Source organism: Myotis daubentonii, chromosome 21 (assembly GCF_963259705.1).
Source record: "Myotis daubentonii chromosome 21, mMyoDau2.1, whole genome shotgun sequence".
In the NCBI taxonomy this organism is placed as follows: domain Eukaryota; kingdom Metazoa; phylum Chordata; class Mammalia; order Chiroptera; family Vespertilionidae; genus Myotis; species Myotis daubentonii.
The window spans coordinates 1,958,092-1,983,031 of NC_081860.1; the positions used below are offsets into that span (position 1 = coordinate 1,958,092).

Below are 24,940 nucleotides of genomic sequence, written 5' to 3' on the forward strand. Positions count from 1 at the left end.
GAAAGGGAGAGGGATAAAGAGTCAGAAACATCGATGAGAGAGAAACATTGATCAGCTGCCTCCTGCACACTCCCTACTGGGGATGTGCCCGCAACCAAGGTACATGCCCTTGACCGGGATCGAACCCGGGACCCTTCCGTCCGCAGGCTAACGCTCTATCCGCTGAGCCACACTGGTCAGGGTTCGGCAATGCTTTTTATTTGTTTGTTTGTTTTGTTAGTCCTCACCCAGGGATATGTTTCTACTGATTTTCAGAGAGAGTGGGAGAGAGGGGGAGAGACAGACAGAAACATCGATGTGAGAGAGACAAGTCGATCGGCTGCCTCCTGCACGCCCCACACTGGGGATCGAGCCTGCAACCCGGGCATGTGCCCTGACTGGGAATCGAACCTGGGACCCTTCAGTCCGCAGGCCAGCGCTCTATCCACTGAGCCACACCAGCCAGGGCCGGCAATGTTGACATTCTCTGTTTCCAACGGAGTCGGGAGTGGCTACAAGACATGCATATCCTCAGCTGTTCAGGCATCAACGGAAAGTGTGTGGAGGAAGGAATCCGGGTCCAGGGTGCCAGTGTCTGCATCTCACCGCCACAGCCGTGTTCTCTAACTGGCCTCATGCAGTGATTTAAACACATACACACCCACACATACATGTGCACACACACGCACAACATCATACATGCATGCACACTCATGCATACTCATACGACATGTGCACACATCCATACATGCACACACGTGCGCTTGTGGACACAAACACACATGTATGTGCACGCTCACTCCCACTCATGTGCACATATGTGCACACACATGCATGCTCACATGCATGTGTGTGCACACATGAACAATCCACACAGTCATGTGCATACACCCACATACACTCATACACACGCACAACCTCGCACACAGGTGCACACTCATGCCCACACTTGCAGGCATGTGTGCCTACTCACACACACATGCCCACACACATGTGCACATGTATGCATGTACGCACACATATGTGCGCACGGGCATGCCCACTTTGTTCCTCTCTGGGAAACAGGCTTGGCAAAAAAAAACCCACTTTGGTGCAGGTCAAAGCTCAGAGGTCAAAGAAAGGGATGCGTAATCAGAAAACAGTGCTTTTGGGTAACTCCAGTGTCGCACGATCCATCTGGAGATCGCCAGAATGAACGGATCCATCGCACGTTCCGACAAACACAAGAAGCAGCGACTCTCAATTCGACGACCCGACCAGCGCAAGAGCCACACACTGTGGGGAAGGGGGGGTCCCCCGGGCGCCAGGGCACGTGGTGTGCGTGGTGCCCCCGGGGAGCAGAATCCTTCCGGCCTCACCTCTGAGGAGCCGTCTCCCGCCCATTGGCACGCGGCCAGGCCGGAGGGAGGCGCTTACCTGGTCGTCATAGCGATAGGTGAGGAACTGCTCCCCGGTCGTGTCTTCCAGGAAACTCCCCTGGGGGGACAGCGCGAACTCGGGCAGGAAGTAGGCCCCCGGGGACGTCTCTGCCGAGGTCTGCAAGGCAAGGTCACCGGTTACAAACGAGGCCCCAGCGGCAGTGCTGCTGTGTGTGTGTGTGTGTGTGTTCTATTCGTTCATTCATTCATCCACTTATCCTATATAATAAAAGCCTAATATGAAAATCGACCGAACCGCGGAATGACCGGTCGCTATGACGTTCACTGACACCAGGGGCAGACGCTCAATGCAGGGGCTGCCCCCTGGTGGTAGTGGGCTCACACAGGAGGAGCGCCGCTCAGCCAGAAGCCAGGCTCACGGCTGGGGAGCGCAGTGGTGGTGGCAGCGGGAGCCTCTCCCGCCTCCACGGCAGCGCTAAGGAGCAGCAAACCCAGCAGAAAGGAGCAGCGAGCAGGCGGGCGGTAAGGAGCGAGGGGTCCCCGACCACAAGAGGGCGCAGGCCGGGCTGAGGGACCCCTTCCCCCGAGTGCATGAATTTCGTGCACGGAGCCTCTAGCTAATTTATAAATCTTTATTGTTGAAAATATGGCAGATGTCCCCTTTTTTTCCCATTGACCCCTCCAGCCCGCCCCTGTCCCCCACCCCAGGATCTCACCCCCCTATTGTCTGCGCCCATGGCCCATGCATACCTGCATACAAAGTCCTTGGTTGATCACCTCCCACCCACTCACCCTCCCCTGCCTTCCCTCTGAGGTTCCACCCTCTGTTCCATGCTTCCCTGTCTCTGGATCTATTTTGTTCATCAGTTTATTTTGTTACTTAGAGTCCACATAGGAGTGAGATCATGGGACACGTGTCTTCCTCTGACTGGCTTATGTCACTTAGCATGAAACTCTCCATGCTGTCTCCAAGGGTGAGAGAGCCTCCTTTTTCAGTGCTGCGTAGTATTCCACGGTGTAGATGGACCACAGCTTTTTATCCACTCGTCTGCTGACAGGCACAGAAGTGCCTCTCTTGGCTAAGGCCAAGGTGAGCACCCATGTGTCTGTGCGGAGGCCACCCTGGTCCACCTCACACTGGCCCACACAGTGCTTACTCCCTGACATCCGCCTGCCTCTCCCACACCTGCCAGCGATTCAGCCTCCATGGACCCAACCTGCTTACATTCCGTGGAGTTTTTGTCCATTGGGCCTCCCTTCCTAAGGGGGAGCCGTCTACCTCAGCAATCCTGTCCCGATGCCCTGCAGCCTCTACTTGATTACCTCTAGTGATGGGAAGCTCCCTCCCTCCCAAGGCAACAGGGGTCTGTGAGGCCCTAGCAAGCTCACAGACACCAGCTTGTCTGAAGTGGTGCACAGCTCCCTCACTGAGCAGGAGGCACCCTGGCCAGTGACACCTTTCCCATCACCCCCCTCCCCCATCTGCCCTGTAAACACACACACATTCTAAGTTTGAATTCAGGAGCCGGAGCAGAGCGACCGTCTGGGTCAGTGGTCGGCAAACTGCAGCTCGGCAAACGGCAGCTCGCGAGCCACATGCAGCTCTTTGGCCCCTTGAGTGTGGCTCTTCCACAAAATACCAACTTCTGCGCATGGGCCACGAAGTTTCAATCGCACTGTACGTGTGTGCCCACACATGATATTTTGTGGAAGAGCCACACTGAAAGGACCAAAGAGCCGCATGTGGCTCGAGAGCCGCAGTTTGCCAACCACGGGTCTGAGTCACAGAATTACAGAATCAGGAGGCCCCCGAGAGAGAGCATCGCCCCAACCCTCTCCGTAGCATCTCCGGACTCAGGACCCTTGGGAAAAACAGCCAGGCAGAAGGAAACACGGGTTTATTGAGCATCTACTATGAACTGGGAATCGTGACCACTGTCTCGCCTCATCCCCACAGCTCCCCCGGGAGGGGCGTGGCATCAACACGGAAGAAGCCTAGACACGGGTGGGCAGGTCATTGCCCTAGGGACACCCAGCGCCCCTCGGCTGAGGGCAGGATCCCCTCCGGCCCATTTCTTTCCCTCCCTCCCTCCCTCCGTGGGAAACTGTCGGGGCGCACAGGAGACTTGGTTGGAAAGTTTGTAAGGAGGACATCCCAAGAAAGGGAAGTTTGAAATTCTCTGTTATTTTTAGATAGTCCCTAATTCTGTAAATTAACTTGCTTTTCAGCCTGCTTGAATAATAGAGAAGATAAACTCAGCTGTCTGGCCTTGTAGGCTAGGTGGCCAGGTTTTTTGTGAGCTGAACAGAACTGTGTTGTGCTCCAAGTTACAAGCTGCCTGCAAAATAATTACACAGGGCTCTTTGTAACGCTTGCTAAAGGTCCGGGAAAACCCATAGTTGGGAGACAAAGGGCTGAGAAGGAAATAGAAAGGAAAGTTCCTGCCATATTGCTTTGCTTAGATTTTTGGAGGTGACTCCACTGAGACTGCTGGTGTAATAAACTGTGTAACTCCGTTTCTCTAAACGTTGCTTAGTTTTTCTCCGGTCTTCTGTAACACTGAGAAAAGGGAGGTGTGCGGAAGGCTGCCCGCCCTGTTTATCGGAATTCTGACTTAGGGGAGTGTCAAAGGCAGCGCCCCTAATTATTCCTTGACCTTTCTCAACAAGTCTGTGCACATGCAGACCCCTGGGCGTTTACTGGAATCCTTATGCTCAATCTTTGGGCGTCCTTGCTTAAAAGACACTGCAGACACATGTGTCCTCTCAAGATTACTCACCCTACTGATCATTTCTAAAAGATAAACTTTAGCCCTGGCTGGTGTTGCTCAGTGGCTAGAGCATCATCCGGCAGATTCCAGTCAGGGGCACATGCCTGGGTTGGGGACTCGATCCCCAATGGGGGGCATGCAGGAGACAGCCAATTGATGATTTTCTCTCATCACTAACGTCTCTCTCTCTCCCTCTCCCTTCCTCTCTGAATTCAATATAAATATAAAACATAAAAAATTAAATGGTCTCTTCTTTAAAACAATAAAATAAAATAAAATAAAATAAAATAAAATAAAATAAAATAAAATAAAATAAAATAAAATAAAATAAAATAAAATAAAAGATAGAGAGAACCAAGATGGTGGCATAGGTTAACGCCAGAGTTTGCTGCTTTGAACAACTATTTCAAAAGTGAAACTAAAAGACGGAACGGACATCACCCAGAACCACAGGAACGCTGGCTGAGTGGAAGTCCTACAACTAGGAGGAAAGAGAAACGCATACGGACACTCAGAGGAGGCGCAGCGCTGAAGTCAAATTCTGAGGTGCGGAGTGCGCGGAGCGGGCTGGCGGCGGAGGGCGCGGTTGGCGTTTTCAATCGGGAGGGAGTCGAAGACTCTGAGCACCAGATCCGGGCGAGTCTTTAGGGACCCAGACTCAAACGGGAGAAGCGGGACTGTCTGGCTTCGGTCAGAGCGAGTGCAGCTTTCTCTCCCAGCTTTGCAGCGGGTGCTGGGACTCAGAGAGGCAGAGCCCCTGGGGACAGGACTGAGAGCCGCCATAACTGCTCTCTCCGGCCCACCCTGTTGATCCTGTGCGACCCGCCCCGCCCAAGCCCTGCACACAGGCATTTGCCGGATAGCCTCAGGCAAAGGCTAGATTAGCACCTCCCTAGAGGACAGAAGTTCTCTCACTGCTGACACAGCTGATTCTCATAGCCACTTGGCCTGGAGGTCAAACCCTCCCTGGAATTAGCTAAAATAAAAGATAAACTCGATCTCAAACTGCTGCTACGATAAAAGACTAATGAGGCAGGCGACCGAGGCTGCCTGGTCCCTTTACCCAGGAGGCCCCTTAGCCCTCTCTTTCACAGCAAACGCCGAGTTTGAGTCATCCATTCATCCATTCCTCCGTCGCTGGGGGTCTGCTGCTCAGCCCCGGCAGCAAACAGTCTCAGGAAAACCAGGCCCTCCTTGAGGACTAAGCCCCCAGCTCGCTCCCGGCCCGAAAGCAAACGTCCCGCCCCCAACAGGCGGCGAGGCCAGGCGCGGCCTTCTCACCCAGGTGGGAGGGGAACCCTGCCTAAATGTCCGGAGGCTTGGGGGGCGGGGGCTCCTCCCAGCACCCCTCACAGGATGGGCCGAAGGGAAGGGAGCGGCAGGCCAGGCCAGGAAGCGTGCGGTCTTCCCAGGACACAGAGCGGAGCCGCCGGGACACGCAGCCTCCTCCCAGCCACTGTCCCCAGCGGCCGGGTCACCGGGGACAGGGACGGGGTCGGGAGGGATCCGGACGGCCCTCCAGGTTCCGGGAATCCGAGAGTGGGATGCGCTGCCCGCCCCCCCTAGCGGAAGGTGATGACATTATAGGAGGACGTGACTCTGGGGTGTCCCGGGGCTCCATCTATACCCCGTAAAGGACAGAGGATGTGTAACATCGGCGCTGGGAGGTGAGAGGAGTGGGGCGAGGCGGACAGTGGGGAATAGGACCCCATGGGCCTCAAAAGCGAAGCAGTCACCAGGTAAAAGACACGTGATTCCCACCGCACTTCAGTAACCTACACACTGCTCCTAGCTCGCCCAGCCAGTGTGGCTCAGTGGCTGAGCGTCGGCCTAGGAACCAGGAGGTCAGGGTTCAATTCCCAGCCAGGGCACATGCCCGGGTAGCGGTCTCGATCCCCAGTGTGGGGCGTGCAGGAGGCAGCCGATCAAGGATTCTCTCTCATCACTGATGTTTCTCTCTCTCTCTCTCCCTTTCCCTTCCTTTCTAAAAATCAATAAAAACATATTTTATTGTATTTTTAATCCTCACCTGAGGATATTTTTCCATTGATTTTTAGAGAGAGTGGAAGGGAGAGGGAAAGACAGAGAGAAACCTCGATGTGAGAGAGGAACATGGATGGGTTGCCTCCTGCACACACACCGACCAGGGCCTGGGACTGGGAGAAGCCTGCAACTGAGGTACATGCCCTTGACCGGAATTGAACCTGGGACCCTTCAGTCCACAGGCCGATGCTCTATCCACTGAGCCACACCAGCTCGGGCAAAAGAATCCCACAGATTTTTAAAAAATAAACTATATATATAAAAGCCTAAGCAACCGAACGACCAGTTGACAAGTTGCTATGACACGCACTGACCACCAGGGGGCAATCGCTCACTTCAGGAGCTGCCCCCTGGTGGTCAGTGTGCTCCCACAGCCAACCTCTCACGGCCCCAATTGCCGGCCAGGCCAAGGGACCCCACCCATGCACGAATTGGTGCACCGGGCCTCTAGTAATAAAATAGAATTCCTCAAAATGGTACTTTAAAATGAGAGAGAGAGAGAGAGAGAGAGAGAGAGAGAGAGAGAGAGAGAGAGAGAGAGAATAGCGTTACCAGCTCTTCCCCCTTGGCCAGGAGACACCCGCCCTGACACAGCCCAGACCCGGCTGGGAACACACTCCTGTTTACTTAAGGCCTTTCCCTCCTTCAGGAAACAGCTTGTCTGCGGGGTTCAAACCCTGCAGGCTGCCCCATCGGCCTTCCCGGGAGGGGAAAGAGCCAGGACTGGGCTGTGTGCACATCCTCCCGACAGCCTCCAATTCCTCGCCAGCCCGTGTGCTTTTCTGAGCTCAGGGCAGGAAGCCTTCGGTGTGTCTGGATACTCACGCCCCTCGAAATTCTCTTTTTTATTTTATTTTATTTTTTAAATATATCTTTATTGATTTCAGGGAGGAAGGGAGAGGGAGAGAGAGATAGAAACATCAATAATGAGAGCGAATCATGGATCGGCTGCCTCCTGCACGCCCCCCACTGGGGATTGAGCCTGCCACACGGGCATGTGCCCTGACCGGGAATCGAACCGTGACCTCCTGGTTCATAGGTCAACGCTCAACCACTGAGCCACGCTGGCTGGGTAGAAACAAAAAAGTTTTAGAAAAAAAAAATCTAAATAATCAAAAGCTATTCTTGCCCTGGCCAGTTTGGCTCAGTGGATAGCGCGTCAGCCTGCGGACTGAAGGGTCCCAGAATCGATTCCGGTCAAGGGCATGTACCTTGGTTGAGGGCACATCCCCAGTGGGGGGCGTGCAGGAGGCAGCTGATTGATGTTTCTAACTCTCTATCCCTCTCCCTTCCTCTATGTAAAAAATCAATAAAATGTATATATATACATACACAAAGCTACTCTTAAATAAAAGGAATCTCCCAGTGGTACTTGAATCCTTGAAGCAACAAGACCAGTACAGTATTTCACTTTCTTCCCACAAAGACCAGAAGGTTTTCGATGCGAGGGCTACAGAACAGTCCACGTGACATCACCCCACTCTTTTAAAAGCGCTTTCGACACGTAGAAGAAGAAAGGAGCCCCCGATACATTCGCTCCAGGAGACCGTGACCTTGATAGCAAAACCAGACAAGAACACTGCGAGAAAGAAACCGCAGATCAATCTCACCCTGGAAATGAATGAAAAATTCCTGAACGAAGGATCACCCCCATAAATCCCACCCCGCACGGAGAGGAGCCATCAGCGGCAGCACGAACCGACACATCGCGGTGGGTTTACGCCCTGGAACACGACAGGGCGGTGAAAACCGTGACTCCACGCCGCCCATGGACAGAGGAAATCCAGGCAGTAGAGTGGCTTCATTCAGATAGAATCCCAGAAAGGCTATTTGGGATGGAGACTCAAGTCGATGAAGAGAGCACCAGCCCAGCCCGGCCGGCGTGGCTCCGTGGCTGAGCATCGACCTAGGAACCAGGAGGTCAGGGTTCGATTCCCGGTCAAGGCACATGTCCGGGTTGCGGGCTCCATCCCCGGCAGGGGGTGTGCAGGAGGCAGCCGATCAGTGATTCTCTCTCCTCATTGATGTTTCGGTCTCTCGCTCTCCCCATCTCCCTTCCTCTCTGAAATCAATAAAATATATATATACTAGAGGCCTGATGCACGAAGATTCGTGCAAGAATAGGCCTTCCTTCCCCTGGCTGCCGGCACCGCCTTCGCTCTGGCCAAAGCCGCCTTCCGCCTCTCGACTTGTTACGTCAATTTGCATTTTCCCTCCTGATTGGCTGTGGGCGCTGTCATCTTTATCGTGAAGTGACGGTTAATTTGCATATTACTCTTTTATTAGATAGGCTTTTTAAAAAGAATAAATCCACATTTCTTCACCAGTTATAAACTACAGGGTTTTGTAATGGAAGGAATAAACACAGCTCGCTTCTAAAAAAAAAAAAAAAAAGCAAACATTCATGAGGAAAGTCATTCGATGACATCTGCTCTCTGGTGGAAAATGTAAGGAAGACAGCCAAGCCGAGGGGAAGGCCAATTAGCGTTATTTCGACTCCGGCACCATCACGCTTCCTGGAACAATGAACAGACGCGGACTCTCTCCAGCCTCGCCACCCCGGCTCTCCAAACCACACACCAGGCAAAGGCTGCCTGCTCCCGCACCCCAGGGGGGGCTGGACTCCTGCCGGGGGCCCCCAGTAAGAACACGCAATACTGGTGGGAGCTCTTTAGAGACCTAACATATTGGGGAAGGAAGGGGAAAAGGGATGGGATAGAAGAAAGAGTAAGAAATGAAAGAAGCCCGGCCTGCATGGCTCAGTGGGTGAGCATCGACCTAGGAACCAGGAGGTCACGGTTCGATTCCCGGTCAGGGCACAGGCCCGGGCTGCGGGCTCCATCCCCAGTAGGGGGCATGCAGGAGGCAGCCGATCCATGATTCTCTCTCTACATGGATGTTTCTATTGCTCTCTTCCTCGCCCTTCCTCTCTGAAATCAAGAATTATATTTAAAAAAAAAAAAAAGAAAGAAAAGAAGTAAAGGAAGATATGCCTATGGTAGCAACAGGGAGGGCAACTCAGCCAGTAACTATTGGCATTGATGCCACTGGTTGTGCCAAGCGAGACACCCAATCAATGAGCTCGAAGACTGTCTCTGGTTTTCTTTCAAGTGTCCATGGAACATTCACCAGGGCAGACCATACCCTTAGGCATAAAACACACCTCAACAAAGCATATACCCTGGCTGGGTAGCTCAGGTGGTTAGAGTGTCATCCCGAAACATCAAGGTTGCAGGGGCAACCAAGGGATGTGTTTCTCTCACATCGATGTTTCTCTGTCTCTCCCTCTCTCTCCCACTCTCCCTAAAAAAAAAAGGAAAATATCTTCAGGTGAGGATTAACAACAACAACAAATAATAATAATAATAATAATAATCCTATCTAATAAAAGAGAAACATGGTAATTGGCGTACGACCGCTACCCTTCCCATTGGCTAATCAGGGCAATATGCTAATTAGCTGTCAGCCAAGATGGTGGGCCGGCAGCCAGGCAGCTTGAAACTAACATGAGGCTTGCTTGCTTCAGTGACGGAGGAAACCAACGCTCCCCACCTGCCGCTGCAGGCCTCTGAGCTGCAAGCAACTATGTAACAAACATAGAAGCTAAACAAAACCCCAGAAACCTGCCGGGCTTCAGCCAGCAGGATCACAACATTGTAAGCAAAGGCCAGAAACCTACTTTCAGCAGCGGAGACCTAAGAGCTGGAGCCAAGCCTCAAAGCTAAAAGTGGCCCAGAATTAAAAAAAGAAAAGAAAAAAAGGAGCAGTTGGGAGCTTCAGTCACCCCCAGCCTGAAAACAGCCCTCAGCTCCTCACCCAGACCAGCCAGGCACCCCAGTGGGGACCCCCACCCTGAAGGGGGTGTGACCAGCTGCAAACAGCCATCATCCCCTCACCCAGGCTGGCCAGGCACCCCAGTGGGGACCCCCACCCTGATCCAGGACAGCCTTCAGGGCAAGCCAGCTGGCGACCACCCATGCACCAGGCCTCTACCCTATTTAGTAAAAGGGTAATATACCTCCCAGCACCAGGATCAGCGGAGCCGCGAGGCCTCCCGGCACCGGGATCAGCGTGACAGGGGGCAGCGCCCAAACCCCCTGATTGGCCCTGTTCTGTGTGTGACAGGGTGCGGCGCCCCAACCCCCGGCCCCCCACAGACCCTGCTCTGTGTGTGACGGGGTAGAGCCATAACCTCCCCCTCGGCCCTGCCCTGAGTGTGAGAGTGGCGGCACCCCAACCCCCTGATCAGCCCTGCTCTGTGCATGACAGGGGGCTGCGCCCCAACCCCCTGATTGGCCCTGCTCTGTGCATGACAGGGGGCTGCGCCCCAACCCCCTGATTGGCCCTGCTCTGTGCGTAACAGGGGGCTGCGCCCCAACCCCCTGATGGGCCCTGCTCTGTGCATGACAGGGGGTGGCACCGCAACCTCCCCATCGACCCTGCCTTGAGTGTGACAGGGGATGGTGCCCCAACCCCCCAATCGGCCCTACCCTGAGTGTGACTGAGGGTGGAATCACAACCTCCCGATCGCCCTGCTCTGTGCATGACAGGGGGCGGTGCCCCAACTCCCCCATCAGCCCTGCTCTGAGCCCGACCAGGGGCTGCACCTAGGGATTGGGCCTGCCCTCTGCCACCCGGGAGCAGGCCTAAGCCAGCAGGTCGTTATCTCCCGAGGGGTCCCAGACTGCGAGAGGGCACAGGCCGGGCTGAGGGACCCCCCTCCCCCTCAAGTGCACAAATTTTTGTGCACCGGGCCTCTAGTTATATATATAAAAGCCTAAGTGACCATTACGACCCGTAGACAAAATGACTGGTCAACCGGTTGCTATGACGCACACTGACCACCAGGGGGCAGACTCTCGATGCAGGGGCTGCCCCCTGGTGGTCAGTGCGCTCCCACAGCCAACCTCCCAGGGCCAGCCAACCTCCAGCAGTCCCTCCCCCAGGCCCACTGGCCCCGATCGGCCCTGATCACCAGCCAGGCAGAGGGGCCCCACCTGTGCACAAATTTGTGCACTGGGCCTCTAGTAATGATGATAATAATAATAATAATAATGAAGCTACAGATATAAGAAAATATTTGCAACCCACATCTCCCATGAAGGGGATTCTACCGCACTGAAGAAGTCCGAACGCCGTTCTATGTCCTCGCCTTCCTGTGAAAGGGGAAGGAGGGGAGAACCTGTGAACTCCAAACGCTAAACACAGATCAGGGCTCCATTCGCACTTTCACCCCCGAGTCCAGTCTCATATGAGTTCCCATTAAGGTCACTTTCCTTTCCTGGTTTCAACAGGGATGGTCGCCAACGGATTTTTAACGGAATCTCAGAACCGCGTGCTAATCCCGCCGTCTCCCGTGACACGACAGGGTTCTGAGCTCATCCAGGGTTTCCATATGAGTTTTAAGAAAAGGTGCCATATGCCTTTGGAGGACACGCTTCCCTTGGGTATTCCGGGAGTAGAAAACACTGTTAGTTTAGCACCCACTGCCCGGCCAGAGTGGCTCAGTGGTTAAGCGTCAACCTATGAACCAGGAGGTCAGGGTTTGATTCCGGGTCAGGGCACATGCCCGGGTTGCGGGCTGCATCCAGTGTAGGGCGTGCAGGAGGCAGCCAATCAGTGATTCTCTCTCATCATGGATATTTCTGTCTCTCCCTCTCCCTTCCTCTCTCTAAATAATCGATAAAAAACATATTTAAAATTTTTTTATTGTTTAAAGTATTACATATGTCTTCTTTTTCCCCAACTGACGCCCGCCCCCCCCGCCACTCCCGCCTCCCAGGAGAAGCCCCCACCGCCCCAGTGTCTGTGTCCATTGGTTGTGCTAATCTGCATGCATACAAGCTCTTTGGTTGCTCTCTAACCCCCCTCACCCCTCACCCCCGCCTTCTCTCTGAGGTTGGAAAATCATTCTACAAAAAGAAAAAGAAGCCCTGGCCGGTGTTGCTCAGTGGATAGAGCCTCGGCCTGTGGGCTGAAGGGTCCCGGGTTCGATTCCGGTCAAGGGCACGTACCTGGGTTGCAGGCTCCTCCCCAGCCGGGGCCCTGGTCGGGGTGCGTGCAGGAGGCAGCCAATCGATGTGTTTCTCTCACATCGATGTTTCTCTCTCCCACTCTCTCTAAAAATCAATGGAAAAATATCCTCAGGCGGGGATTTAAAAAAAAAAAAGTAAATAAATAAAAATATATATATATTTAAATTCACTCCTTTAAAAATAAATTAAGCAAGTGTCCGGTTGCTACGGACGTTGCTAAGACCCTCCAGGCAGCACAGGCCATCCGCCAGGTGCAGAGGCCAGGCTAAGGGCCAGGCCTCCTCACGTCCAGGCCTCCTCACGTCCGTCGGGCTGAGCAGAGCCGGGGAGCCTGGCCACCGCCCTCCACGCGCTCCCCACCCCTCCCCGCCCAGCGCTGTCCTGGCTCTGACCACTGAGGCTGCTAGTGCGCCCCCGAGGGTGTCCACAGTGTGCACAGCCCAGAGCCCCCCAAAGCTGCCAGCAAGGAGCCTGCCCCAGCCCGGCCTCCTGCCGATGGGAAGGGGCCTGGAGGGCGTCCGCTCACGGCCACCGAGCTCCCTCCAAGAGGCGAGGCCTGCGGAGCGAGCAAAGGTGTGGGAGGCACAGATCCGGGCCGCCTCCCGCACGCCCCGCACCGGGGATCGAGCCCGCAACCCGGGCCTGTGCCCCGACCGGGAACCGAACCCGCGACCCTTCCGTCCGCAGGCCGACGCTCTATCCACTGAGCCACACCGGCCGGGGCTAGGGCCCCAGGTGTGATTCCCAGTCAGGGCACGTCCCTCGGTTGCAGGTGCCCCGGCTGCGGGAGGGGCAGGTGCGGGAGGCCGCCGATCGACGTCTCTCTCTCCCCTCCTCCTCCCTCCCTCCCGCTGCCTAGAAATCAATGGGAAACATCCTCAGGTGGGGATTTAAAAAACAAACAACAAAATGTCGCAACACCGAGGCCCCCCGTGTCCCCCCGGACGCCGCGCCCTGAGAGCCTCACCTGGGCCTCTCCTCTGGGAGAGCAGGCGGCGGGAGATGTTACTTCTTATTTCTTTATTTTTTAAATATATTTTTACTGATTTCAGAGAGGAAGGGAGAGGGAGAGGGAGAAACATAGACGATGAGAGAGAATCATGGATCAGCTGTCTCTTGTCTCCCCCCCTTCCCTCCCCCCATGCGCACCCCAGGATGGAGCCCACCACCCCGGCCTGTGCCCCGCCCGGGAATCGAACCCTGCCCTCCTGGTTCCTGGGTCGGCGCTCAGCCAGCCGGGCGGTTGGAGACCAAACAGCGTGGCTCTGGGCTGCCTCCCTGCTCTCCCCGCCTCCCCGCCCCGCACACACCAGCAGACCAGCGGCTCCACGATTTCTGTTTCCCAGTGTCGGCCACGAAGCGGGAGAGCAGGCGTTTTCCAGGGGCGCTCGTGAGTGAGGGGGTGCCCCTCGCCCAGGAGAGGGGACCGTCAGCAGCGGGTGAGGGAGCGGCCCACACCGCACCGCCTTCCCCTGGCGCCCTGGGGCGGCCTGGGCTCAGCGCGGCTGTCCCGGGCAGGAACCAGGGAGAGCTGCGGGCCTACTGGGTGCAGGTGCGCCTCTGCGCATGCCCGCCAGCCCACGGCGGTCTCTTCTCCTCTCGGCCCCCTCGGGTCTCTGTGTTTTGTCTGTTAGTTTTTATTTAAATATTTTTGTTGATGTCAGAGAGGAAGGGAAAGGGAGGGAGAGGAACATCCATGATGAGAGAATCATGGGTCCGCTGCCTCCTGCACGCCCCCCACTGGGGATGGAGCCCGCAACCCGGGCCTGTGCCCTGGCCGGGAATCGAACCCTGGCCTCCTGGTTCCTAGGTGGGCCACGCTTCGGTCAGAGAGCCCCCCACCGGGAGGCGGGCTCCGGGGAAGGGGCTGTGGGTCCCAGGCGGGAAAGAAGCACCTGCACTGAACGGAATTTCGTTTGAACAGACAAGGCGCCTCGGACCTGCTCCCAGCCCACCCGTTTCCCCTTCTCTCTCCACACGAGGAAGGATGACCACAGGCATGGCCAAGCCCTGGCCGGTGTGGCTCAGTGGATAGAGCGTCGGCCGGCGGACTGAAAGGTCCCAGGTTCGATTCCAGTCAGGGCACATGCCTGGGTTGGGGGTGAATCCCCAGTAGGGAGCGTGCAGGAGGCAGCTGATTCATGCATGATTCTCTCTCATCATTGGTGTTTCTAGCTCTCTCTCCCTCTCCCTTCCTCTCTGAAATCAATAAAAATATATAAAAACTAGAGGCCCAGTGCACGAATTTGTGCAAGGGTGGGGTCCGGCTGGCCCAGCCCCAATCGGGGGATCGGGACTGGGCCTTTTGGGAGGAGATGGGGAGAAGTTGGCTGGCAGGCCAACCCGATCATGGCCTGATCAGGGTGGGGGGCCAATTGGGGGCGGGGCTGGCCAGGGGGAGGGGCTGCAGGAGGTTGGACGGCTGGCCCCAGCCCCTATTGGGGTAGAGGGGGCGATCAGGGGCAGGCCGGCTGGGGGAACTGGGAAGGGCTGTGTTGGGGGGTTGGCCAGCCGCCCTGCCCTCAATTGGGGTGGGAGAGGCTGATCAGGGGTGGGACCGGCTGGGGGGAGGGGCCGCGGGAGGTTGGCCAGGCGACCCCACCCCTCGATTGGGCCTGTTCACTGGCTGCAGTGTGGGCATGTCATAGCTACCAGTCGTTATGGTCATTATGGCGTTCCAGTCACTGTCTTTTTAAATATATAGATAATAATAATAATAAAGTAACATTTTTTTTAAAGTTGTAGAAGAGCCATTCCCACCCACCCACTCCAGAAAAAAGCTGTTCCCCATTTATTTCAACATCAAAATCTTTCAAACCCTCACAGGAAGGTTATTCCCGTGCTACGTACACGGAACCAGAAAAGAAAAATAAAAAAAGGTGGGAAATGCTCTCATCCCTTTCATGAGGTCAGCAAAGATCTAGATATGAACCTGAGAGGCACCAACCAATATTACTTATCACTACAGATGCAGTGCTTTTCCGCAAGTCCAGCTGAACACGGTTCGATGGCCGCCCCCATGTCATCACAAGTGGCCAGCAGGGGAGGGCAGTTGGGGGCGACCAGGCCTGCAGGGGAGGGCAGGTGGGGACAACCAGGCCTGCAGGGGAGGGCAGTTGGGGGGGACCAGGCCTGCGGGGAGGGCAGTAGGGGGACCAGGCCTGCGGGGAGGGCAGTAGGGGGACCAGGCCTGTGGGGAGGGCAGTTGGGGGACCAGGCCTGCGGGGAGGGCAGTTGGGGGGGACCAGGCCTGCGGGGAGGGCAGTTGGGGGGGACCAGGCCTGCGGGGAGGGCAGTAGGGGGACCAGGCCTGCGGGGAGGGCAGTTGGGGGGGACCAGGCCTGCAGGGGAGGGCAGTTGGGGGACCAGGCCTGCGGGGAGGGCAGTTGGGGGGGACCAGGCCTGCGGGGAGGGCAGTAGGGGGACCAGGCCTGCGGGGAGGGCAGTTGGGGGGGACCAGGCCTGCGGGGAGGGCAGTTGGGGGGGACCAGGCCTGCGGGGAGGGCAGTTGGGGGGAACCAGGCCTGCAGGGGAGGGCAGTCATGGCCAAGCGCAGTCCGTGCAAAAAGACAAGGATGAATCAATACTGGGAAACCAGCCCGGCCAGTATAGCTCAGTGGTTGAGCATCCACCCATGAACCCAGAGGTCCCAGCTTCGATTCCCGGTCAGGGCACATGCCCGGGTTGAGGGCTCGATTCCCAGTGGGGAGTACACAGGAGGCAGCCAATCACTGTTCTCTCTCTCATCTATGTTTCTATCTTCCTCTCCCTCTGCCTCCCTCTCTCTCTAAATTAAATAAAAACACATTTTTTTAAAAAGTATTGGGAAACCTATGAATGGGATTCATTGTGTTAGTACGTTGGAGGAGGAAAAGTATTTGACCATCTAGACCAGGGGTGGGGAATGTCCGGCCGGCCGACCGTATAAGGCCCACGCAACCATTGGGTCTGGCCCGGCCAACGCATTAGGGGTGAGTTAACCAAACGTTGGACAAAATAAAGCAGGCTAATATTTAAGTTGATAATTTTGTACAGCCCGCGAATGATGTTATAAATATCCAAATGGCCCTTGTTAGAAAAAAGATTCCCCAACCCTGATGGAGACAGCTCTGAGGAACCCACAAACCCCGTGCGGGGAACTCCAGCTTCATGTGGGGGCCCCTGACCACAGCTGGTCCGAACGGGAACACAGCACCCAGGCACGTAGAAATACTCCTCATAGACCATTTAAAAGTATAATTCAAAAGCATACACAAAATAGAGTGTCATCGCTTGTTATACGATTCAGACGTATATATGTTAACCTTCTAAGAAGAATATTAAAAATAAACACCCCCGTCCTAGCCGGTGTGGCTCAGTGGATAGAGCCTCGGCCTGCAGACCAAAGGGTCCCGGGTTCGATTCCGGTCAAGGGCACGGACCTCGGTTGCAGGCTCCTCCCCAGCCTGGGCCCTGGTTGGGGCGCGTGCAGGAGGCAACCCATCGATGTGTCTTTCTCACATCGATATTTCTCTCTGTCTCTCTCTCTCTTCCGCTCTCCCTAAAAATCAATGGGAAAATGTCCTCTGGTGAGGATTAACAAAAATTAATTAATTAATTAATTAATAATAAATAAACACCCCCAAATCCTAACAACCAATAGAATTAAAGGCGATTTTCCCCCCCATTTTTGTCTTTTCCTATGAAGCTATGGCAATGAGCTCAACCACGTGTTTACAATAAATAAGTTTTATGTCTTTTTAAAAATATATTTTTATTGATTTCAGAGAGGAAGGGAGAGGGAGAGAGAGAGAGAGAGAGAGCGAGAAACATCCATGATGAGAGAGCATCACGGATCAGCTGCCTCCCGCACGCCCCCCACTGGGGATGGAGCCTGCAACCCGGGCCTGTGCCCTTGACCGGAATCGAACCTGGGACCCTTCAGTCCCCAGGCCGGCGCTCTATCCACTGAGCCACACTGGCCAGTGCAAATTTCAGGAGAGAGAGGGAAGAGAAGGCCGAGAGTCCCTTCCGACTGCCAAGCCGTTTTTATTCACAACATAGAGTCGTTCTTCCTTGTTTGTCTAGGATTCTCTGCGTAAGAGGCTCTGCCCTTCTAGCTGCAGGCTGGGAGCCGTCGGGACGGCCGGATGAGCCGCTCCGGGCTGACGGATTCCAGAGGGTAATTGCATAAAATACTTGGAGAGGAAACTGCCTGATGCTGCCACGCTATTTATGGAAATTAGCAAGCATCTCTGTAAAAATAACCCGGGGCAGTGACAACCGTAAGCCCTGAAATGTGGTTTCCATAAGCGATGCGCTCCGGGCGCCAGGATCCGCGGGCGGAAGGGGCCAGGCGGCCCCCTTTCTCTCCCACAAAGCAGGGACCTGGCGCTGGTTTTTTCTCCTCTTGTATCTTTTTGGGTTTGTTTTTAACTGATTTCAGAGAGGAAGGGAGAGGGAGGGAGAGAGAAACATCCATGATGAGAGAGCATCCTGGATCGGCTGCCTCCTGCACGCCCCACGCTGGGGATCGAGCCTGCAACCCGGGCCTGTGCCGTGAGCGGGAATCGAACCCGGGACCCTTCAGTCTGCAGGCCGATGCTCTACTATTCACTGAGCCAAACTCTTGTGTCTTTAATCTCTCGTTTTCTCCTGGCTGCTTCCCGTCGAAGGACATATCTACTGAATGTTCACTTTGCGTAAAAACAAACCAACCGCCCTGGCTGGTGTGGCTCAGTGGATGGAGCTTCTCTGCCTGTGGACTGAAGGGTCTCAGGTTCGATTCCCGGTCAAGGGCACAGGCCTGGGTTGCGGGCTGGTCCCCAGGAGGGGATGTGCAGGAGGCAGCCGATCCGTGATTCTCTCTCATCATGGATGTTTCTCTCTCTCCTTCTCCCTTCCTCTCTGACATCAATAAAATATATTTTTTTAAAAACAAAAACCCATGATCCTGTTTCTCTCTCCAATGGGGTTTTTCATTTCCTTTATTCCGTGCCTCTCCTTCCAGGCCCACGCCTTCCCCCCGAAACTCCTCCAGCTCCTTCCAACACAACCAGCCCATTCCCAAGACCAGGGCGAATTTTCACCTTCGCGGGCCCCCTCACCCTGGCTCAAACCTCAAGGGATTTTGCATTTTTCACTCCCCCCCCCCCCCGCCCGCCCCCCGCCACCCCATCCCACAGACGCCTTTTACTTTTCTACAATTTAAATATTTTATTTGCATGACTCTAGACACAGAATGTCAAGCGATGACAATGAGCTCAACCCACGGTCCCTCGCTTACACCTGTTCCGTGGACAGGGCTCAGCAGGGGAGGTGCCACGGAACGTAGCTGGGGAGTTCTGTGGGAGGATCAGAAGATACGGCCCGGCCGGTGTGGCTCAGTGGATGAGCGTCGACCTAGGAACCAGGAGGTCAGGGTTCGATTCCCGGTCAGGGCACAGGCCCGGGTTGCGGGCTCGATCCCCAGTGGGGGGGGGGGGGGTGTGCAGGAGGCAGCCAATGGATGGTTCTCTCTCATCATAGATGTTTCTCCCTCTCCCTCTCTCCCTCCCCCTTCCTCTCTGAAATCAATTTAAAAATATATTTTTAAGAAAAGACACAGGCCTGGCATCTCCTTTTTTCTTTTTTTCTTTTTTATATATTGTTTTATTGATTTTTTACAGAGAGGAAGGGAGAGGGAGAGTTAGAAACATTGATCAGCTGCCTCCTGCACGCCCCCTACTGGGGATGTGCCCCCAAACAAGGTCCATGCCCTTTACCGGAATCGAACCTGGGATCCTTCAGTCCGCAGGCCGACGCTCTATCCAATGAGCCACACCGGTCAGGGCCTGGCATCTCCTTTTACGACTTTCTGTGCACACGCCCCGTACATGGGAGCCCACGGATGTGGAAAACTCCAGAAGAGGTTATGAGTGAGTCAGGCTGGGCAGACGCTGCTTTTGGCCCACGGTCAACAGGCTGCCTCACAGCACGTTTTTTACTTTATTTACTTTTATTTTTTAAAATTTATTTTTGTTAATCCGCACCCTAGGATTTTTTTCCGTTGATTTTTAGGGAGAATACAAGAGAGAGGGAAAGACAGAGAGACACATCAATGGGTTGCCTCCTGCACGCGCCCCGACCAGGGCAGGAGCCTGAAACCGAGGTCCATGTCCTTGACCGGAATCGAACCCGGGACCCTTTGTCCCGCAGGCCGATGCTCTAGCCACTGAGCCAAAATGGGTAGGGTTAAAATATTTTTTAATTTATTTCAGAGAGGAAGGGAGAGGGAGAGAGAGAAACATCCATGATGAGAGAGAAGCATGGATCGGCTGCCTCCTGCACGCCCCACACTGGGGATGGAGCCCGCAACCCGGGCCTGTGCTGTGACCGGGAATGGAACCCTGACCTCCTGGTTCATAGGTGGACGCTCCACCACGGAGCCACACCAGCTGGGCCAGGAGATATCTATTGACATAGGATCATGGAGAAGCACAGATCACAAGGGACGAGGACAGAAAACATGGACTTCGATAAGCGGCTCACCTGAGTCACAGGAGTCACAGATTGGAGCGGACAGAGGCTGCAAACAGCCCCAGAGCCAGAGAGGTGTGATTAATGCACCCGGGCATCTCTGCTCGTGTGTGCATGCTCCCTTCACGGACGTTAAAGCTCCTACTATGTGCCAGGCCCTTTGCTAGACCCTGAGGGTACGCAGGCCACCGAGCCTCGTGCCCGAAAATTACGTCAAACGCAGGTGGCTTCCTGGTTCCAATTCATACAAGACACGTGTGGGCTAGCCTGTTCCATTCACACAAGACACATGTGGGCTAGCCTGTTCCATTCACACAGGACACGTGTGGGCTAGCCTGTTCCATTCACACAGGACACGTGTGGGCTACCCTGTTCCATTCACACAGGACACATGTGGGCTAGCCTGTTCCATTCACACAGGACACGTGTGGGCTAGCCTGTTCCATTCACACAGGACACGTGTGGGCTAGCCTGTTCCACCGAAACCGGTTTGGCTCAGTGGATAGAGCATCGGCCTGCGGACTGAAAGGTCCCAGGTTCGATTCCGGTCAAGAGCATGTACCTGGGTTGCGGGCATATCCCCAGTGGGAGATGTGCAGGAGGCAGCTGATTGATGTTTCTCTCTCATCGATGTTTCTAACTCTGTATCTCTCTCCCTTCCTCTCTGTAAAAAATCAATAAAAAATATATTTTTTAAAAAAAAGACACGTGTGGGCTAGCCTGATCCATTCACACAGGACACGTGTGGGCTAGCCTGTTCCATTCACACAGTAACATGTGGGCTAGCCTGTTCCATTCACACAGGACACGTATGGGCTAGCCTGTTCCATTCACACAGGACACATATGAGCTAGCCTGCTCCATTCACACATGACACGTGTGGGCTAGCCTGTTCCATTCACACAGGACACGTGTGGGCCAGCCTGCTCCATTCACACAGGACACGTGTGGGCTAGCCTGTTCCATTCACACAGGACACGTGTGGGCTAGTCTGTTCCATTCACACAGTAACATGTGGGCTAGCCTGTTCCATTCACACAGGACACGTGTGGGCTAGCCTGTTCCATTCACACAGGACTCCATGTGGGCTAGCCTGTTCCATTCACACAGGACACGTATGGGCTAGCCTGTTCTATTCACACAAGACACATATGGGCCTGCCTGTTCCATTCACACAGGACACGTGTGAGCTAGCATGTTCTATTCACACAGGACACGTGTGGGCTAGCCTGTTCCATTCACACAATACACGTGTGGGCTAGCCTGTTCCATTCACACAGGACACGTGTGGGCCTGCCTGTTCCATTCACACAGGACACATATGGGCTAGCCTGTTCCATTCACACAGGACACGTATGGGCTAGCCTGTTCCATTCACACGGGACACGTGTGGGCCTGCCTCTTCCATTCACACATGACACGTGTGGGCTAGCCTGTTCCATTCACACATGACACGTGTGGGCTAGCCTGTTCCATTCACACAGGACACGTATGAGCTAGCCTGTTCCATTCACACAGGACACATATGAGCTAGCCTGTTCCATTCACACAGGACACATGTGGGCCAGCCTGTTCCATTCACACAGGACACGTGTGGGCTAGCCTGTTCCATTCACACAGGACACGTATGAGCTAGCCTGTTCCATTCACACAGGACACATATGAGCTAGCCTGTTCCATTCACACAGGACACGTATGGGCTAGCCTGTTCCATTCACACAGGACACGTATGGGCTAGCCTGTTCCATTCACACATGACACGTATGCGCTAGCCTGTTCCATTCACACAGGACATATGTGGGCTAGCCTGTTCCATTCACACAGGACTTGTATGCGCTAGCCTGTTCCATTCACACAGGACACGTATGGGCTAGCCTGCTCCATTCACACAGGACACATATGGGCTAGCCTGTTCCATTCACATAGGACACATGTGGGCTAGCCTGTTCCATTCACACAGGACACGTGTGGGCCTGCCTGTTCCATTCACACAGGACACGTGTGGGCTCGCAGCCGCCCTCAGGACACGACACTGACTAAGCTGTGTGTGTTCTGTACCTTCAGATCTGAGACTAAAACGTCGGGACCCTCCCTCGGCCACAAGCACAGCTGTCTGACTCTCACTGCTTTAACTGGGGGATTTCACAGGACACCCGGCTGCCCAGCCGCTGGGGGAATGGAAAACCTGGCCGTCATGGGCCTGTGCCCCCACTGGGCGAGGAGCCGCTGGAGGGGAGCAGAGAGGGCTCTGCTTGGGTGAAGCCTGTGCCAGCCACTGGGCCACTGTCCCCTCACTCCCTACTGTCTCGCAGGCAATGCTCGCGTCACTCCCGTGAGCCGGCCCTGTCGGCGAAGGAGGATGCGAGAGGTGAGCTGGGTCCTCCCAGACCAGCAGGAAAGACAGGAGTCTAAAGGAAAGACTGCAGCCCTGGCCGGTGTGGCTCAGTGGGAGAGCATCGGCCTGCGGACTGAAAGGTCCCAGGTTAGATTCCCGGTCAGGGCACAGGCCCGGGTTGCGGGCGCGATCCCCAGTGTGGGGTGTGCAGGAGGCAGCCGATCCATGATTCTCTCATCATTGATGTTTCTATCTCTCTTTCCCTCTCCCTTTCTCCCTGAAATCAGTAAAAATATATTTTAAAAGAGACAGCTAACAATAAATCTTGCCCTAGTCACGGTTTTTTAAAAAAATAAAGAAAATACTGCAAAACAGCGTGGTGTGTGCAGACCAACGTAGACTCAGCACACGGACTGGGGGGCCGAGCTAGGCCCTGGGCCCTGAGCTCTGCCCATTCCCGGTCTGCAGGCCTCTCTCCGCCCAGCCTCTCCCGGGCACATGCAGACCCCCCCTCCACCACAGCCCCACGTCACCGCCGACACGTGGGACCCACAGAGGTACCGAGGCCCCGGCTCAGGCCTCAGAGGGGTCCCCGGGGATGTGGGTGACGCCTACAGGCACGTCACCCCGAAATCCCATTCGCTGGAGGTGAGAGAATGGTACATTCTCTTTGGGATATTGGTAACGGATGCATCGTAGACACGGAAGCACGGAACAGAGTGTGGAATCTCGGAGGGAAGGCGGGGGAGGGTGGTGGGTGCGAGGGGATCAACCAAAGACCATGTATGTGTGTGTGCATGGCCCCTGCATGCATGCATACCACAGACGGAGGAGTGGTGAAGGCCGGGGTGGGGGTGGGGGCGCTGGAGAGGGTCAGTGGGGGGGAAAGGGACATCTGTAACACTTTCAACAATAAAGAATGATTGAAAACACACACACACACACAAATCACAGCCCATCTGAGGTGACGGAGAACGATGCTCCTACGGAAACGGAGGCCCCCCCCCCTCCTCTCCCCTCCCTGGTACCTGCAGGAGCGCCCAGCGCCTGAAGACCATCCACACCAGCAGCCACCAGCGGCTCGTCCAGGAAGCCATGGGGGCGGCGTCCCGGGGGGTCTCAGGTGGAGCCTATGGGAGAGGAAATGGTCCGTGTCCAACGGGCTCTGGCCCCGGTCCCGCCCCCACGACATAACAGACCCGCCAGAGGGAGCCTGGCGAGGTCTGTGTTGGTTGAGGATGGGCTGCCTATCACAGGGGTAGGGGTTGCCTGGGGCGCGCTCTCTCTCTTTCTCTCTTTTTTTTTATGGTTTGGAAGTTGTTTTATTTACTTATTTATAATATACTAGTAGCCTGGTGCACGAAATTTCGTGCACTGCGGGGAGGGTCCCTCACCCTGGCCTATGCCCTCCCTCAGTCCGGGACCCCCGCTCCTTACCGCCCACCTGCAGCAGAGGCGGGAGAGGCTCCCACCACCACTGCCGGGCTCACCGTGAGCCCGGCTTGTGGCTGAGCGGCGCAACCCCTGTGGGAGCACACTGACCACCGGGGGGCAGCTCCTGCCTTGAGCGTCTGCCCCCTGGTGGCCAGTGTGTGTCATAGCGACTGGTTGTTCCACTGTTCGGTCAATTTGCATATTAGTCTTTTATTATATAGGATGAGAAGCCTGGTGCATGAAACTCGTGCACTGGGGGTGGGGGAGTCCCTCAGCTCGGCCTGTGCCCTCTCACAGTCGGGAGCCCTCGGGGGATGTCCAGCTGGTGGTTCAGCTGGAAGTTGGGCATCCTTAGCACTGCCCCAGAGGCAGGCGAGGCTCCTACCACCACTGCTGCGCTCACCAGCCATGAGTCCAGCTCAGGGCTTCTGCCTTGAGCGTCTGCCCCCTGGTGGTCAGTGTGTGTCATAACGACCAGTTGTTCCACCATTCAGTTGATTTGCATATTAGCCTTTTATTATATAGGATTTGTACTGATTTCAGAGAGGAAGAGAGTAGGAGAGACAGAGAAACATCAATCATGAGAGGGAATCATGGGTATTGGCTGCCTCCTGCCCACCCCACACTGGGGATGGAGGCCGTCACCCAGGCATGGGCCCTGACCGGGAATCGAACCTGGGAGCCCTCAGTCCACAGGCCGACTCTCTACCCACTGAGCCACACCGACCAGGATCTCTCTAGGGTGCGACCTCATCTCGCCAGGGGGGAGCTGGGCCCGCCTCCCTGTGCAGCCCACGTCTGCTGCCTTCCAGAAGCCTCTTTCCAGCTCGGCCGTCAGCAGCGGGTGTGGCCACTGGCAACCGACTCAGGAAGCCGACTTGCAGCCAAGGGTGAGGCCACCTGCCAGCTCCTGCTGCTTCGGGCAAAAAGGAGTCTCAGGCAGCCCTGGCCCGTGTGGCTCAGCGGATAGAGCGCCGGCCTGCGGGCCAAAGGGTCCCGGGTTTGATTCCAGTGAAGGGCACCTACCTCCGTTACAGGCTCCTCCCCTCCTACTCCTGCAGGAGGCCACCCATCAATGTCTCTCTCACATCAATGCTTCTCCCTGTCTTTCCCTCTCCCTTCCACTCTCCCTAAAAATCAATGGAAACATATCCTCGGGTGAGGATTCCCCCCCAAAATGCGTCTCAGGCCCAGGAAGCGAGCCCAGAGAGGGCAGGGGCCCTGCCTAAGGCTGCACAGCAAGAGAGTGGCTACTCCTGGGCTGGCATGCACGACTTCGAAGGCTCCGGACTTCCCCACCCGGCGACGCGGAGCCCCAGGCTGCAGCCAGAGAAGCAGCCGAGACTCCCCCTGCAGGGAGGGCGAGCGGCCGGGGCCCTGCGCCCCCCGGAGGGCGCCTGGGGTTACTGCAGAGCCTCCGGAGCGGGCGATCCCAGCGGCAGCGGCCCTGCCCGAGCGGAGGCTGGA

The 24,940-nt window shown here is 55.6% G+C and overlaps 1 protein-coding gene across 7 annotated transcripts in view; it reads right to left on the reverse strand.

Annotated features, from left to right (window-relative positions):
• The window catches only part of ADAMTSL3 (ADAMTS like 3), a 100,643-nt gene that overhangs the window by 74,701 nt on the left and 1,002 nt on the right, over window positions 1–24,940 (reverse strand). For all 7 annotated transcript variants that reach the window (XR_009450346.1, XR_009450347.1, XR_009450348.1 and 4 more), the window contains exons 2-3: window positions 23,068–23,169; window positions 1,396–1,515 (exon numbers count right to left, since the gene is read on the reverse strand). Coding sequence is in view for 4 of the 7 variants with exons in the window: in XM_059678384.1 (XP_059534367.1) it covers window positions 1,396–1,515; window positions 23,068–23,136 (189 nt within the window). In the remaining 3 variants the exon portion in view is untranslated. The remainder of the gene's footprint in view (window positions 1–1,395; window positions 1,516–23,067; window positions 23,170–24,940) is intronic.